The 17,149-nt window shown below is 44.9% G+C and overlaps 1 protein-coding gene across 1 annotated transcript; it reads left to right on the forward strand.

The window, feature by feature from the left end:
- Window positions 1-5,628: 5,628 nt before the first annotated feature.
- Window positions 5,629-9,069, forward strand: LOC132388283 (probable G-protein coupled receptor 139). The gene is made up of 2 exons (XM_059960621.1): window positions 5,629-5,683; window positions 8,162-9,069. The coding sequence occupies exons 1-2, from the start codon at window positions 5,629-5,631 to the stop codon at window positions 9,067-9,069; spliced, it is 963 nt and encodes a 320-aa protein (XP_059816604.1).
- Window positions 9,070-17,149: the final 8,080 nt, after the last annotated feature.

A 17,149-nucleotide genomic window follows, 5' to 3' on the forward strand; every position in this document is an offset into this window, starting at 1 on the left:
CATCGTACTTTTTTATTGTACCTCAATCCCACAAACCAACCCACCCCGCCGTCTACACCACCACACACCACAGCCTCACAGCGCCTGTTCCGTGTGCCACAGTGATGAACGTGCACCTGTTTCCATCCCATTGCGCCATTAGGGATGGATTCAGCGAGCTTAATCCAAAGCCTGACAAGCGTTGCAGAATCTGCAAATAAAATAGTAAATAAGTTATGAAAATGTCGGCATTATTACAGATCGTTTCCAAATGGCGTAAAAGTGTTACTGTTGCTGCTCTCCATAGAAGCAGGCGTCCTGCAAAAATCACATCAAGAGCACTAAGTTGTGAGGTCAATGTAAACGTTTCCAGGTCCTGGCTCCTTGGTCAACATGTGTTTGATTTGAAAATACAGCGTACAGTTTCCAGGATTTAAAGATCAGAGTACAAGGTAAAGTGAGAATAGATTACGACTTTATTTCTCATAGTGTAGGAGACTGAGGGGATATTTGAGGCAAGTATGCAAAATCAAAGGAGGGTATCGATAGGGTGAATGCGAGCAGGCCTTTATTTCCACCGAGGTTGGGTAAGACTGTGACAAGGGACGGTGTGTTAAGGGAACGGGGTGAAATGTACATGGGGGCGCTTGACGGGTTACTTCTTCTCTCGGTGGCGGTGAGAGTGTTAAAAGAGCTGACAGCGGAAGTGGGGTATGTGGGTTCGATATCCACATTGCAGAGTAGTTTTGTTATGTACCCGGAAAGGAAGAATGCGAGGGCTAATTTTTCGGTGCTCCGGAATAGACAATAGACAATAGACAATAGGTGCAGAAGTAGACCATTCGGCCCCTCGAGTCTGCACCGCCATTCTGAGATCATGGCTGATCATTCACTATCAATACCCAGTCTCTGCCATGTCCCCATATCCCTTGATTCCCCTATCCATCAGATATCTATCTAGCTCCTTCCTGAAAACATCCAGAGAATTGGCCTCCACCGTTTTCCGAGGCAGTGCATTCTACACCTCCACAACTCTCTGGGAGAAGAAGCTCTTCCTCAACTCTGTTTTAAGTAACTGACCTCTTATACTCAATCCATGCCCTCTGGTACTGGACTCTCCCAACATCTGGAACATATTTCCTGCCTCAATCCTATCAAATCCTTTAATTATCTTAAACGTTTCAATCAGATCCCCTCTCAATCTCCTCAAATCCAGCGTGTACAAGCCCAATCTCTCCAATCTCTCTGCGTAAGACAGCCCTGCCATCCCAGGAATCAACCTAGTGAATCTACGCTGCACTTCCTCAATTGGCAGAATGTCCTTCCTTAAACCTGGAGACCAAAACTGTACACAATATTCCAGGTGTGGTCAAAAGGACATCCTTGCTCTTGTACTCAATTCCACTTGTAATAAAGGCCAGCATTCCATTTGCCCTCTTCACTGCCTGTTGCACTTGTTCATTCACCTTCATTGACTGATGAACTAGGACTCCTAGGTCTCTTTGCATTTCTCCCTTACCTAACTCTACACCGTTCAGACAATACTCTGCCCTCTTGTTCCTGCTTCCAAAGTGGATAACTTCACATTTATTCACATTGAATGACATCTGCCAAGTATCTGCCCACTCACCCAGCCTATCCAAGTCTCCCTGTATTCTCCTAACGTCCTCTTCGCATGTCACACTGCCACCCAGTTTAGTATCGTCAGCAAACTTGCTGATATAGTTTTCAATGCACTCATCTAAATCGTTGACATAAATCGTAAAGAGCTGTGGTCCCAATACAGAACCCTGTGGTACCCCACTAGTCACCTCCAGCCAGTCCGAGAAACACCCATTCACTGTTACCCTTTGCTTTCTATCTGCCAACCAGTTTTCTATCCATGTTGAAACCCTGCCCCCAATGTCATAAGCTCTGATTTTACTCACCAATCTCCTATGTGGCACCTTATCGAATGCCTTCTGAAAATCTAGGTACACAACATCCACTGGCTTACCCTCGTCTAACATCCTTGTTACACCCTCAAAAAAACTCCAACAGATTAGTCAAGCATGATATGCTCTTGGTAAATCCATGCTGGCTCGGCCTAATCCTATTACTGCCATCAAGATGTGCCACTATTTCGTCCTTAATAATGGACTCAAGCATCTTCCCCACGACTGACGTTAGGCTAACAGGGCGACAGTTCTCCGTTTTCTCCTTCCCTCCCTTCTTGAAAAGTGGGATAACATTAACCACTCTCCAATCTTCAGGAACTGATTCTGAATCTAAGGAACATTGGAAAATGATTACCAATGCATCCGCAATTTCCTGAGCCACCTCTTTTAGAACCCTCGGATGCAGACTATCTGGACCCGGGGATTTATTAGCCTTCAGTCCTACCAGTCTACTCATCACAGTTTCTTTCCTAATGTCAATCTGTCTCAATTCCTCTGATATCTTACGACCCTGGCCCATCCATACATCTGGGAGATTGCTTGTGTCCTCCCTGGTGAAGACAGATCTAAAGTACGCATTAAATTCTGTTGCCATTTCCCTGTTTCCCATAACAATTTCTCCCAATTCATTCTTCAAGGGGCCAACATTGTTCTTAACTATCTTCTTTCTCTTCACATAGCTAAAAAAGATTTTGCTATCCCCTTTTATATTCCTGGCTAGACTGAGCTCATACCTGATTTTTTTCTCTCCGTATTGCTTTTTTAGTTAAGATCTGCTGTTCCTTAAAACTTTCCCAATCATCTGTATTCCCACTCATCCCAGCCCTGTCATACTTCTTTTTCTTTAATGCTGTACAATCTCTGACTTCCTTTGTCAACCACTGTGGCCCCTTCCCCCTCTTTGAATCCTTCCTTCTCATTGGAATGAACTGCTTTTGCATCTTTTGTATTATCCCCAAGAATATCTGCCACTGCTGATCCACTGTCTTTCCTGCCAGGGCATCCGCCCATTTAACTTTGGCCAGCTCTTCCCTCATGGCTCCGTAGTCTCCTTTATTTAATTGCAACACTGACACCTCTGATCTGCCCTTATCCCTCTCAAATTGTAGATAAAAACTTATCATGTTATGATCACTACTTCCTAATGGCTCCTTTACTTCAAGTTCACTTATCCATTCCTGTTCATTACACATCACAAGCACTTGCGAGTTATTCGGTTAATTGATCAGATACGTGTATTTTGGTAGCGAAACAGGAAGGGCCCGGTGACCGCGCTGTGTCTCTGAATAACACAAAGAATACAGAATGATAAGTTGCAGTATATAGCGTATGTCATGAGCCCCTCCTGAAGTGCAACTGTATTTATAACCCGTTGCTTCTCTGGGCTCGTAAAGCCTATGTGCTTTATGTTTAACCATATCAAGTTTATTTTGCCTGGCAAGTTGCTGTTGTACCGTTGAAATGAGTCAGGGAGAGAGCGAGAGAGAGAGAGAGAGAGAGAGAGAGAGAGAGAGAGAGAGAGAGAGAGAGAGAGAGAGAGAGAGAGATGAGCAGCTGCAGCAGGCAAACCTTCCGTTGTCTTCTTGTTCTGTTGCGCTGTTCCCGGCCAGACCGTTCTTCAGTGGTGTGCTCCTCACCCAGGCAAGGGTGGACACTCACACACAAACCCCCCACCGGCCAAACTTGACACAGTGTGAGCCTCTGATCGATTGCCCCGAATCGATCCACCAATCCTCCACCTTCCTGCGGGTGCACAATGCTCTTTCAGTGTCCCGTGGCGTGACTGCCTGTGTCTCAGCAGACCTGCATGTTATCTCCCCTGCCAGGGTACCAGCCATCCATCAACTGAACATTTCCATGTCCATCACCTGGCCCCGCCTTGCTGTGTCAGCAGGGATTCACACCAGCAGGCTCTCTCACATCTGCTCTGGGTGCTGTCTCCCTCTCTTCTCTCTTGTTAGCAGCAATGTCCAAAAGCCAGACTCATTCTCCAGACATTTTGAAGTGGACCTCCACAAAAAATATGAACCCTAGTAGTACATAACAATACCCAATTGCAGGCCCTCCGGTGCCGGTGTGGCAATGAATTTCATGCAACAATCACCCTGTGGCTGAAGTTGCTTGCCTTCAGCTCGGTTCTGTAGGGATGGGGGGCTGTCTCCCCTGATCCTCGACTCCTCACTGCACGAAGCACTCTCTCTGCATCCCATCCAGCAGACGTCATTCTTTTCCAGTCCACCGAGGACAGGCTTAGAGCCATCAAATGCTTTCCATTACGTACCATTCCTTCGACCATTCACTTGAACCTCCTGTGGACCGGTTCCAATGCCAGAATAATCAGTCATGGATACCGCAACCAAATTACACAATTCACACAATGCTCACAGAGCAGAGACTTATAAATCCCAAACATTGCATCCTTGCTTTACTAGTCATGTTCTGATATTGCATGCTGACACTCTTCTCTCTGTTATCTACACAAACCCATGGTTGGCATATTTTATGACATAGACTCGACGAAGAACTGCGCTAATACGACACAATCATACAATATGTGATTGTCCTCAGAACTGAAACAGTCAGGTCCTCTCTGTCGGTGTGCGACTGAACCACTCTTCTCCCGCTCCACCGTCTGCGGATCGGTCGACACAGACCAATGAACAAGACGTTGTTTGGACCTAATTTGAGGTATTGGTGCAGATACGTCCGCCGAGCCAGAGCAACGATTTCAGTACGTTTGAAGGAGTGCACAGAAAACTTAGAAGAATGTTCTGGATAAATTGAAGACATAATTTATGGACAGAATTAAATAGGTTATGACTGTTCGCAAGGAGGGGAAATTGAGAAAGGGGAGCAAAGTTATGAAGGACGCAGACAGGTAGGTTTAATGCAAAGGAAAGTAATCCCATTGGCTCAGATTGAGAGAAAAACCTGAGGAGATGGACTAAGGATGAGATGTTATTTCTTGAAAGGAAACATGAGGCGGAACTTGTTCACAGACAGGCCCGTAAAAGTGTGGAGCTATCCCACCGCAGAACCGCTCGATTCAGCTTCGATTTCAATATTCACGATGCATTTGGATCGGTACATGCACATGCGAGGGACGATAGGTTGCAGTTCGATGGGCCAAGGCAGAACGATTGATCTCAAGGAGCGAGATGCGGCGAAGGTTCATTCTCTGAGCTGTAATATACTTAGAGCCTGCGATGCTTTAACCCTGTTGACACGGCCCAGTGACCACCCCTCCAGTATCAAAAAATTCTGAAGCATCTGAGCAAAAGAGCCAACATTAGTGTTACTGATGGATTTCTGGACAAGATAATTTTGCTTCTCCACTGGGAACCGAGATCCCATAAGGCAGAGAACACTGATTCATTTTGTGAAGTCACGACAATTAACACCGAATCCAATGCGGGATGATTTCATCATCGACAATCTGAAAGCTCTATAAAAGATGAACACCCCAGTCTCTTTTCTTCACTTGACACTAAACCATTAAGGCACACCTAAAACGTACATGTATTCCAGTTGAGAAGAACCGGGTTTATCTCGACGGCATCCGACCAAGATTTTTCATTACGTGCTTCGCGTCTCGGGTGGGATTATTTTAAACGATTCAATATGTTGTGAATTATTGAAGGAGTTACAAACCGGATATCTCCTGCAGACCTGCAGAAGAATACGTGGCCGGACCGCAGAGTTCAAATACAGCATGGAGCGAGCAGAGGCAATATGTTATCCTGTTATTGCAGCCATCGGCATCCCAGGTAAGATTTTCGCTCCTTTGTGATGTCAAACTGTTACTGGTAATCATATTGTGATATGTTAATTATGCTTCTTGCTTGTCATTTCTCCTTGAATTTAATCTATTAATAGTGTTTTTTTAAGATCTAGGGTGTTTTTTTCAGTGAACGTTATAATTTTATGGAATATGAATTATATTACAATAGTGTAATTCCTATAGCAATTCGCAAAAGGGCGAATAATTTGTCTGCAAAATTCGCATTTAACCTAACTTATGGCAGCATGTTTTCAGGTTTAAGCCATAGCTGTCTGCTCGACGATTGCCAAGTACAGTATATTCACGTTCGTGTCCACTACAATCCCAAAAGATTCTGCAAATCCTAAATATCCGGAATGGCACACACAAAAATGATAGAGTATCTCACCGGGTATCATCTACCCAACGTGTCCAAACTGTTTTTTTACGTCCTGGACCCGAAACATTAACCGAGATGTCCGTGTACACTTGTTGTGAGGCGCTGATGGTGAGGAACAAACAGCCGACGTTTCTCGGCCGGAAACGTCACACTTTATCCACATTCCACCATGCTCTGAGAACGGAATTATCTCTGTGTTAATCTGATTGTGTGTTTTTCCCTGTCGTGTGCATGCTAATTATTTCCAGCATTGTCACGGTGGTTCTTCGCTTTGAAAACAAGCGGATAATCTAACACGGCTCATTCTCTTATTTCTGTTCGCCGTGTTGGAAATGCTTCCATCATAAATCTCACTCACAGATGGGCATCTTCACCGTTGTCGCAGGGGTTACTGAATTTGTTTTCATGCCATAGTCCCCTGATCTTAACCAAGGGCTCTGAATGACGCTACGTTGGGTGCTCGAGGTTGATGCTTTGAAAAACATTTATTTTTGTAACATATCGAATTCGAGTTTTTAATGTAATGTGGCTTATGTCTCGTACTTTGCGAACACCAATGCGGCTGATTGCACGCAGTCTTTTATTTTTAAACCAATGTAGTAACGTTGAGAGGTTTCCTAGTAGAAAATGGTCGACGGTTTAATCCGCTCCCTATGTTCTGCCAGACCTGCTGAGATTCTCTAAAATATTGTTCCTATTACCCTGGATTCGGGGCATTTCAGAACCTCTTGTGTTTACAGTTTCTTTCGGTTTAGAATAAGGGGGGAATAGTTGTGCTTTACACACAATCGTATGGTTTATTTGGTGACAGCTAAAGTGACCATAGATGTCTAATTATTTACATTCCATGTTACTGTTCTATATTTTATTGTGAGGAAAATGGAAACGCATGGATATTGACTAGACATAACAAAACAGCTTATAGGCCGATTGAATAATAATTGCCACAACATTGCGAACGGATGGGTCTGTTCCGGTACTGTATACTCTTTAATATTTCCTGTTCTCAATCTCTCATTCGCGACAGCGGGATTCCAATAGAATACGTTTCCACTGACGTAACTTTGATCAGGACACTTTGTAGAATTCAGTTCCACTCCCAATTAGTCTGAAAAAGTGTTTTTAATTTTTTTTATGAGCGGCAAAAAATATCATCAGCTCCCTTTTCGTGCACTCGCCTTATTATTCCGTCCTTAATACTGATAAACAAAGCCTCCTGTTCGATTTTCCGTTCAACCGTTTTTATGTGTGTACTGACTAATCCATTGCACTGAGAATTATCGACGTATGCTACATTTCTTACACACAAACCCGCACACAGTGGCACTTTATTCTGCGCACCTGCGACCGGATAGTTAATGCAATATCTTATCATGTGCCAGCAAGTCAATACATACAACCATGCAGACATGGTCAAGAGTTTCAGTTTCTGCTCAGACCGAACATCGGGGAGGGGAAGACAAGTGATTTCAGTGTCTTTGACCATGCAGTGAATGTTGGTGCCAGAAGTGTTGGTTTTTGTACCTCAGTGACTCTGATCCTTTAAGATTTACCCGCAAAAATCATCTCTAGGGATTACAGACCCGTTACGAAAATCTTAAAGCTATCTGGTCAGAGACAACTGTTTGGCGGAAACCGCAGTTTTACCGAGAATAGCCGGCCAGACAGAACAGATATTTGAAAGCTTTCAGAAAGGCTCCAGTAACACCACTAACCACGCGTTACAACGATGGCATGCAGAGAGGAGTCTCTGAAAGTCAGACTTTGGAATGAATGGAGTACAGCAGCAGAGGACCGCACTGAGTTGCTCTCCTGTCACTCATGGTGTGTTCACTGAGTAGTACAGTTCACCATATCAGGCAAACATTCAACACCAGTAATTTTAATCAAGGCTTGGCATGTAGCGAATCCACAACAGCGATGATCTTCCTTTTCGGCTCTGCATACCTTCCGTGCTTTATATGATTTTTATAATCAAAAGACACGCTGCCGTGTATTGTTATCTTCAAAAAAAAATCTGTGGGTTTGTGGAACGGATGTCATAATTCTATTTTTCTCATACTCCTTTTCCGTACTTTTTGCCAGTTAACCTGGTGGCGATCGTGATACTCAGCCGAGGAAACTGTGGCCTCTCCAGGGGAATCACTCAGTATCTGGTGGCGATGGCAGTGGCTGATCTAATGGTCGTGATCACCGAAGTCCTGTTCTTCCAGATAGTTGACGCCTATCATCTACACTGGCTTCGGCTTTCCCATCCGTTCTGTTTAGTCCACTTCGTCCTGTGTTACATGGCTATTGATTGTTCCGTGTGGCTAACGGTGGCGTTCACTTTCGATCGCTTTGTGGCTATTTGCTGGCCGAGTATTCAATCTAAATATTGCAACCCGAAAATTGCAGGATTGGTGACCGGCACAATATGCGTGGCTTTCTGTATGAAGAATGTCCCATATTACTTCGTGCATGAAGACAAAGTCATTACTCCTCTAGGAGATAAATGGTCGGTGTGCAAATACAAGAGCTTACTTCAGATGAAGGCAGAGTATGAGTGGTTTTTCTGGATGGACCGTCTGCTGAATCCGTTGCTCCCTTTCTTCCTCATTTTGTTCCTCAACATACTGACAGTCCGGCAGATCCTGGCGTCGACCCGAATCCGCCAGGGGCTCAAGGGACAGAGAAATAGCGAGAAGCAGCACGATCCGGAGATTAAGAGCCGCAGACAGTCCATCGTCCTGCTCTTCTCCTTGTCGGCGAGTTTCCTCATCTGCTGGGGGACAACCACTCTGGTCTTCATTTTGCTGCGGTGCCTCTACACGGACCTGGAAACGTCCATCCGACTGTGGCGGGCGCAGCAAGCGGGGACACTGATTCAGCTTTTCAGCTGCTGCACAAACACCTTCATTTACGGTGTGTCCCAGACCAAATTCAGGGAGCAGCTGAAGACTGCAGCTCTGTGCCCCATTAACCTGTTTGTTAAAATGGTAAGGAAGTGCTGAGAGCGCAGTTAAACATATTCAATCATATGATGTTTCCGATAACGACTCGTCATCAGTCTTAGAAACAGGCTTGTAATTGGCATTCTTTAAAATACTTGTTCTGCTGCAGAATAAGAGAGTGATTGATAGGTTCGTGGCCTAATGTAGGAGTCAATTTTAGAAAACCAAGCTCATTTATTTTTCAACATAATCCCCTCTTACATTAACATACTTAGTCCAACGGTTGTGGCACATACGGATCGTGGACGTCCAGAAAGTGTCAACTGCAGAAGTGATTGATAGGTCTGTGGCCTAAGGCAGAAGGAGAGGAGTTATTAACTTCAAACCTTCTGCATAAACACTCTGAGATAATGCCATCTATGTAACTCATCTCCTTCTCCCTCAGGCTACGAACGTATCAATCACCCATCTATAGACAGTTTCTGGAGGTCCAGGGTCCGTATGCACCACGACCGCTGGTCTAAGTGTGTAGAGTTCTAGAAAAGTAGATGGGGACTCTTTTAAAAAATAAATGTGCTAGACTTTATAAAATTGACTCCTTCTACCTTCGGCGTGGAACATATCGATCACCCCTAGTTGTGTGCTTATCTAGAACTGTCCTGCCCTTCTCTTGTCAAATAAATCGTTTCTCTCTGCGGAATAGCCACATGATTCGTTATGGTGTTTCCGATATACAGCCAATACTCACTTTATAGGTCCATTTATATGCCTGATCTTTTACGCAAAAATCTGCTCAGCCATTGATTTGGCAGCACCTGAATACACTGAAACGTGCAGCTATGGCGAAGGGGTTCACTTATTCCTCATATCAAAACAAAAAATCAGAATGGGAAAGAAATGTGATCTATTTGTCCTTGGTCTGATGTGATGTGTTTGTGCCAGACGGGGTAGCTTGATATCTCGCAACTGCTGAGACACTGAGGTTTTCATGCACAAATGCTCTTACAGTTCACAGATAATGGCGACAAAACAGAAACAAAACAGCCAGTGACAGGCGCGTCTGAAGGCCCAAAGGCAGTTTTATTCAGAGAGCTGAGAGGAATATGGCAAAACTGTTCTAACGTAACAGGAAGTCGAGAGAAACTCGAATAAACATGTGTTATAACAATGGTGTAACGAGGTGCGTCACTATTCACACAAACACACATTGACGTGGATGGGCTACAGCAGCAGAAGATCGCATTGAATTCCATCTCAAAATGTAACTAACTGGCCTCTAAATGCAATTAATTTCATGCACGTTGTATCAAGCAATATTCAATCTGCAAAAATCCCTTCTGCAATATCTAGAGTCATGGCGACTAATCTGATATTCCGGCATACATTGCGCACATTGAAACACACACACACACACACACACACACACACACACACACACACACACACACACACACACACTCACTCACACACACACACTCACTCACACAGACCCACGCATACACACACACACACACACACACTCACTCTCACACACACACACACACTCACTCACACAGACCCACGCATACACACACACACACACACACACACACACACACACACACACACACACACACACACACACACACACACACACACATACACAAGCACTTTTAGAGGGATTTAACAGGTCAGGCATCTCGATCACGAGGAATAACTGAACGATCCGTCCAGATTGCCTTCATTAGGATCCAACTAATCAGTACCGAAATGTTGACCAAGGATGTGAATCATGGTCATCGCATTTGTGCCACCTGATCTGATAAAGTTCCTCCCTACAAGGACACTATGGACAACTCAGGAGAGTGCTCGCATCCATCTCTGAGGACAATGGAAATAAAGATGTAACATTTGATTATCAACTTAGAATTCTCATAGAAACAGTCCGAATTTTAAAAGGCGGGAACACATTAGATATGGCAAGGTTACTTCCCAAGGTAGGGGATTCGAGGACAAGAGGGCAGGACTTCAGGATTGAAGGACATCCATTTATATCTGAGAATCGGAGAAATTGCTTTCGTCAGGGGGTGGTATATCCGTGGATTTTTCTTCTTTTTGCCACGAGCCCCTGTGTAGGCCAAGTCATTGGATGTATCTAAGGCAGAGATAAATAGGTTATTGATTAGTCAGGACATCAAAGGGTATGGGGTGAAAGCAACGGAGGGGGGTGTGTGACTGGAGGAATTGGATCAGCGCATGATTGAATGGAAAAGCAGACACAATGGGCTGAATGGCCTCCTTCTGCCTCTATATCATACTTATGGTCTAATTCCTGACTGTGCCGGCGTCATTTAAAATGCAGCTCTTAATCAACATGTGCGGAAGGTATTATTAAAATTAAATAAACGGCTCCAACTGCGAAATGCGATGAACTGGAACTCCTCACTCAGAAGGCGTAAAACATGAAATAAGGGAAAATCGATCAATCCCCCTTCTGTTATTCAATCATATAAAGGTAGCATTTTATGACCGTTACTAAACAGTATAGGCTCATAGGATCATGTGATACATGACCACAATGACATCCTCTCGCGGATCATCGAGTCTGCTCCGTCATTTCACTGTAGCTGATTCATTATACCTCTCATCGGCATTCACCTGCCTTCCATCCATAAACATTTACCTCCATCCTATTCAAGATATTCCTTCTTTAAATATACCCAGTGGCCTCTACTCCCCAGACAACTGCAACAATGACTTCCACGGTTTTTTTGTTTCATCCCCTGACGAAATAAATTCCTCCTCGTCTCTGTTCTGAAGGAAGATACTTTTCTTCTAAGTCTCTGGTCTCTGGTCCTAGCTTTCCACAACTTTGGAAACAGCCACTCAACGCCCGCTCTATCTCGGACTTTCAACTCACGAAAAGGTTACAATGAGCATGTACAAACAAGCTGGATGAACTCACCAGGGCGGACAGCATCGATTGAAAGGAGCAGTTAACGTCAGGACGAAGGGTCTCGGCCCGAAACGTTAACTGCTCCTTTCAACCGATGCTGGCCGTCCTGCTGAGTTCATCCAGCTTGTTTGTACCTGTTTATTTGACCACAGCATCTGCAGTGTACTTTGTGTTTTCTTTAAGGTTACAATGAGGCCACTCGTCATCCGCTGCTCCCACCACGCGCGACACACACACACACAAACAGAAACTGGCCCAGAACCATCAAAGGTACCGATAACGTCAATACTTTCACACCGATGTGAGCGTACCTCCTCTTCGGTAGTGGGCGTGAAGCTGCAAGCATCGATAAGGATTTATCGGGTATACATGCTATCCAAGTACAAAAATAATCCATAACACATTTTAAAGAATTTGCGATTCTATACCAAGGTCTGTCAAGATTTTTCAGGTAAAAATCTTGGAGTTTCGTCATCTGGACCTGATGCGAGGACTTGCGGGTACCTGAGATCCCGAGTGCGATGTCGCCTGGCGATTAACCGTGCGGAGCCCAGATCACTGCACGATCAGCGTTGGAGGTCAGGTAAAGTGGGAGGTTCGAGACGAAGGGCGATTCAACCAACACCACAAGAGTAGTGCTGGCGGAAGATGATGTCACAACAGATTAGCCATGCAGACGGAGGATTACTGCTGGGGTGAAATGTCCACGGTCGTATTTCATTTCATGCCACTGGACACTGGCACGGACCTGTCAAGAGTGCTGCCTATGCATCAACCTCCCCACGTTAAACAAATTGACGCACAGGTGTTGTCCACTTGGAGAATCCAAACATGCTCTTCATGGAAACTTTACACATAACTCGAGACTTCACACTGCCTCTACAAATGATATGACGAGACAGAGGTCCTGGATCTGAAACTGTCTTTTATTTCACTGACAGAAACATCCTGATCAGCGGTGCACCTCCCTCAATTTGCTTGACGCAGCAGTTCCTTGCACCGATATTCTCCATTATACGGATTGTACGGGTTGTGAGTCGGAGCCTCCGATTTTCAGGCTGAAATGCGTTCCGATTAACACTCTGGTATACTTAAACCCGTCTCAATCGCTCTACTCCCTGCATCACTCGCCAATGTTACAATTAGAGAGTTGAAGGGAAAACAACAGGTCTAATAGCATTCCTTCTCCATAAGGCCTTACATGTTCTATTTCGTGCTCTCTGCTTATATATTTATATTTTCTGTTTTCCTTGTGAAGAATTAATCTTAAGATTGCCCCCTGACTAGGCGATCTATTCTGAGTGTGTAATGAAGATTTGGCTTTCATAAAAACGAGTGAGACCCTCACCTCACACCACCCCAAATCTCGCCCAACAACTCCACTGGAGAGGGGTGAATTGGCAAACAGTTATCTTACAGGGGCGGTGAAAATTCAGACGCACCAATGACAGTTGACAGCGCCCAAGGAAATACCTCGAGACTGAGGGAGACAGCTCTCCGTCCTATGAACCAAGGCATTTGACACACACATTGCAGTAAAACGTTTACAATCCTACTCAGTAAGACAGAAAGGCACAAACTACAACGTCCTATTTGGCACTACTAGACTTACTTCTTCCGGTCACTAAAACGAACTTTAATATTGTTAACTAGATGTGAACGGGCCACACTCTTTGCTGCACACCGCCTAATCTGTCCAATCCTCAACGCCGTTCGAGATTTCGCACTCGTTGAATGAAGGTCGAGAACCCATGGAATCACAGACACATCATATCGACGGATATGAAATGCTGTAGATACTGGATCAATACATATGCACCAGCGCGAAAATGAATAAATAAATCTAGGACAAATTGGCGCAGGCGTACAACTCTTACTCGATCAACATCTTCCAGCTTGCCCTGGCACATGACTCCCCTTCGTCTATGTTTTATTTTAAACGTGTTTCCTGATAGGTTAGAGTACAGAATTTACATCATGGCGTCCGTATGAGTCACGTAGTACGTCTGCTGTCAATCAGGAGTTTCCGGACTCGGACAGCCTCCAGGCGAAGAAACGTTGAGGCTGGACGCCAGCCGAAGTTAGAATCCATTTCGCCGATGGAAGCGCCCATTTGTCGAAGGAGGAAGATTTTGAGATCAACGGGAATGCGGTAGGCGAGCGAGTGCCCATCGCCGACTGACTTTCCATTTATCTGCGCCGAAAAGAGTCTATGAGCGGCCTCGCTCTATGTGGCACGCAGTGTCAGGCGAGTTGACTGCGAACAGTTTAAAAAGAAGGCAGATTTATCCAGCGGGCTGCTGAGTGAGGGACAACAGAGTTGAAGAGCTTTTGCTCAACAGGCTTCGGGAGCAACGGAACGTAGCGAGTGTTACGTATTCAGGCAACAATAAATATATGAGTTAGGTAAGGGTTTCTTTATAACAAACAACACGTTTATTAAACACTGTAAACAAAGCCCCCCAAAAGTAAACAAACACTAACGTAACCGGAAACAGCTGCTGTGCGGCAGCTTAAACAGTTCATAAAGCGATGCAGCTCAAACAGTTCTTAAAGCGATGTTGCAAAAACAGTTCTTTTAAATAGCAGTGCCACAAGTTCAAAATGCTCACGGTCCATTTAAAAGGAGAGACTTTATAAGACGATTTAAATTCTCTTTCACGTCGTTTTGCTTCGATCCCCGACGTCGAACTTCTCCCACGAAAAATTTACGAAACGAAACGGCTTAAAGGCACTGACCTTTCCTTTATCACACTGTCCTCAATCTTCTGCTATCCCGCAGAGATTAACACGAGCACAGTCAACGAATTCCTTTACGAATAAGCGTTAAATAAGGTTGAACCATTTTCACCGTCGTAAATCGATTCTCCTCGATCTTTAACTCCCGAACTCCGATCTTCACTCTCCACTGATTCTCAAACGAGTATTATTATAAAGAACCTGCTGGCAATGACATTTTAAACTTTAGGCATTAGATAAAAACTTCATCCTTCAAGTAAACTGCGTCATCACATTAAATCACGCAGTGGCATGAAGTCAACATGGAAAACCCAGCCACGAACTGCCCCTCCTCACAGGGTGGTGTCTTCCTTTTATAACCTGTAAAAAAAACAGGCACCTGATCTCTACTGGCGGGAAAATGTCGTCACTCCACCATCACAAGACCACCACCTCAAGTCCAGTATAGCTTCAACCCCAGTCGCATGACAAGGGTACCACTGTCATGTGTCACCAGTACGTAACACGAGGCAGTTGTTGACTGCAAAAGGAGGTAGTATGCATGTGAGGCCTTGGAGTTCCTGGAGTCTCCCGGCGTCCCGGACGGCCACATCTCCACCCGATGTATCGAGATGCAACTCCTCAGGGGTCATGTTGGGGAACTGGAGATACAGCTCGATGACCTTCGTCTGGTCAGGGAAAATGAGGAGGTGTTCGAGATGAGTTGCAGGCAGGTGGTCACTCCGGGACTACGGGGGACAGGGAAATGGGTCACATTCAGGGGAGGGAAGTGGAAGAGTCAGCTACTACAGATTACTCCTGTGGCTGTACCCCTTGACAATAAGTACTGCTGTATGAGTACTGTTCGGGGGGGGGGGGGGGCACCCTACCTAGTGGAACCGACAGTGGGTAGGGAAAGGAAGAGGAAGACGGTAGTGATAGGGGACTGTATAGTCAGGGAGTCAGCAAGGCGATTCTGCGGACGCAGGAAAGAAACTCGGATGGTAGTTTGCCTCCCAGGTGCCTGAGATGAATGCGCACGTTTCTCTCTCTGTTATCTATACAAATCCAAGAGCGTCATATTTTATAAAATGGACTCTGGGATGAACCCCGAACACGGCAAAAATGACATAATGATCCATTATTTCTTAGTCGTCGCACTTGAAACTGTCATCCCCTCTCTGCCTCTCCGTTGAACGGCATCCAGGCCTACGTTCAGGTAACTGTTTCATTGGTGCTCACCGAGGACGGACTACAATGAGATTGTCAGAGAGCAGAGAAATTTCCATATATGTTTCCGAGAGTCAATGACTTGGTTCAGAGGGAATTGTTGGATTGGTCTTGAATTTATTCCCTGCGATTCGAGATAGAAGGAGGGATACAAAATTATGAGGCGCACAGTTGGGGTCTATGCAGGCATTTATTCACTACTGATGTTGGGTGAGACCAGCAGCAGCTCAGGATGAAAGGTGGCGTAATTCAAAGGGAACATTTGGAAAATGCTCACATATAGGGTGAAATATTTTCGAACCAGCCGAGAGCAGAAATGCTTGAAATAGTTTCGATTTCAAAATGAAAGAGAAACTTGCATTTGATAGTAGGGCTTGGCAGCTATTGTCCGGTTGCAGTTGGATGGGATGGGGCAATATAGTAGCTTGGGACGGACGATATGCCAAAGAGACTGTCTCTGAGTTATATAGTATTCAATGCCCGATGTTTCTCTGACCCCGGTGGCCCGGTGTGGTGGAGACGTCAGAACCCCCCGTATTTCACAAGGAGCGGTGACGTCAGAAACGCAAAGTGGAGGACCGCTTTAATGTGGCATTCAAAGAAAATCAAAACGATTGGGATATCATTGCCAGATGTAGATACGTAGAACTGGATCGACGGCAGTATCAATGACAGAATTGAAACAGAACTGTAGAGACAGTTCCTTTAACATGTAGAAAGAATAGGCTGGTCAACACTTGAATGGGGCCCTAAAATCTGAAGCAATGTAACAGAAACGCCATGGTCAGCATTACTGCTGGGTTTCTGTCCTAGAGAATGTTGCTTCACACTGGGAATCCAGGTCTGGAAGGGGAAGAGTGCTGAATTAGCGGTGAAGTAATGGCAATTAAGACCAGAGGTTGTGCAGGTAATTTCATCACCGGCGCACGGAATGTGCTGTAAAAGATGGACCGGACCATCTCTTTCATTTACTTGAGAAGCAAAACTACCAAGGCGCACGGAAAGCGCAGAGATTCTGTTATTAAACGGAGCACGTTTTACATCCGTGCTGTTCATCAGAGATATTTCATTGGCTTTCTTCATGCTTCATTTCTCATGAGGGATTATTTTAATCGAATTGAAATATTACGAACAGTTGGCGGAGATATAGGCCGGGATCTCCTGCAGCTCTGGATAATAGAAAGTATGCTAAGGGCAGGACACAAATATCGTATGGATATAGCAAAGGGAATATGCTACCCTCTTATTGTGGTCATC

The sequence above is a fragment of the Hypanus sabinus genome, unplaced genomic scaffold, assembly GCF_030144855.1.
Source record: "Hypanus sabinus isolate sHypSab1 unplaced genomic scaffold, sHypSab1.hap1 scaffold_293, whole genome shotgun sequence".
In the NCBI taxonomy this organism is placed as follows: Eukaryota; Metazoa; Chordata; class Chondrichthyes; order Myliobatiformes; family Dasyatidae; genus Hypanus; species Hypanus sabinus.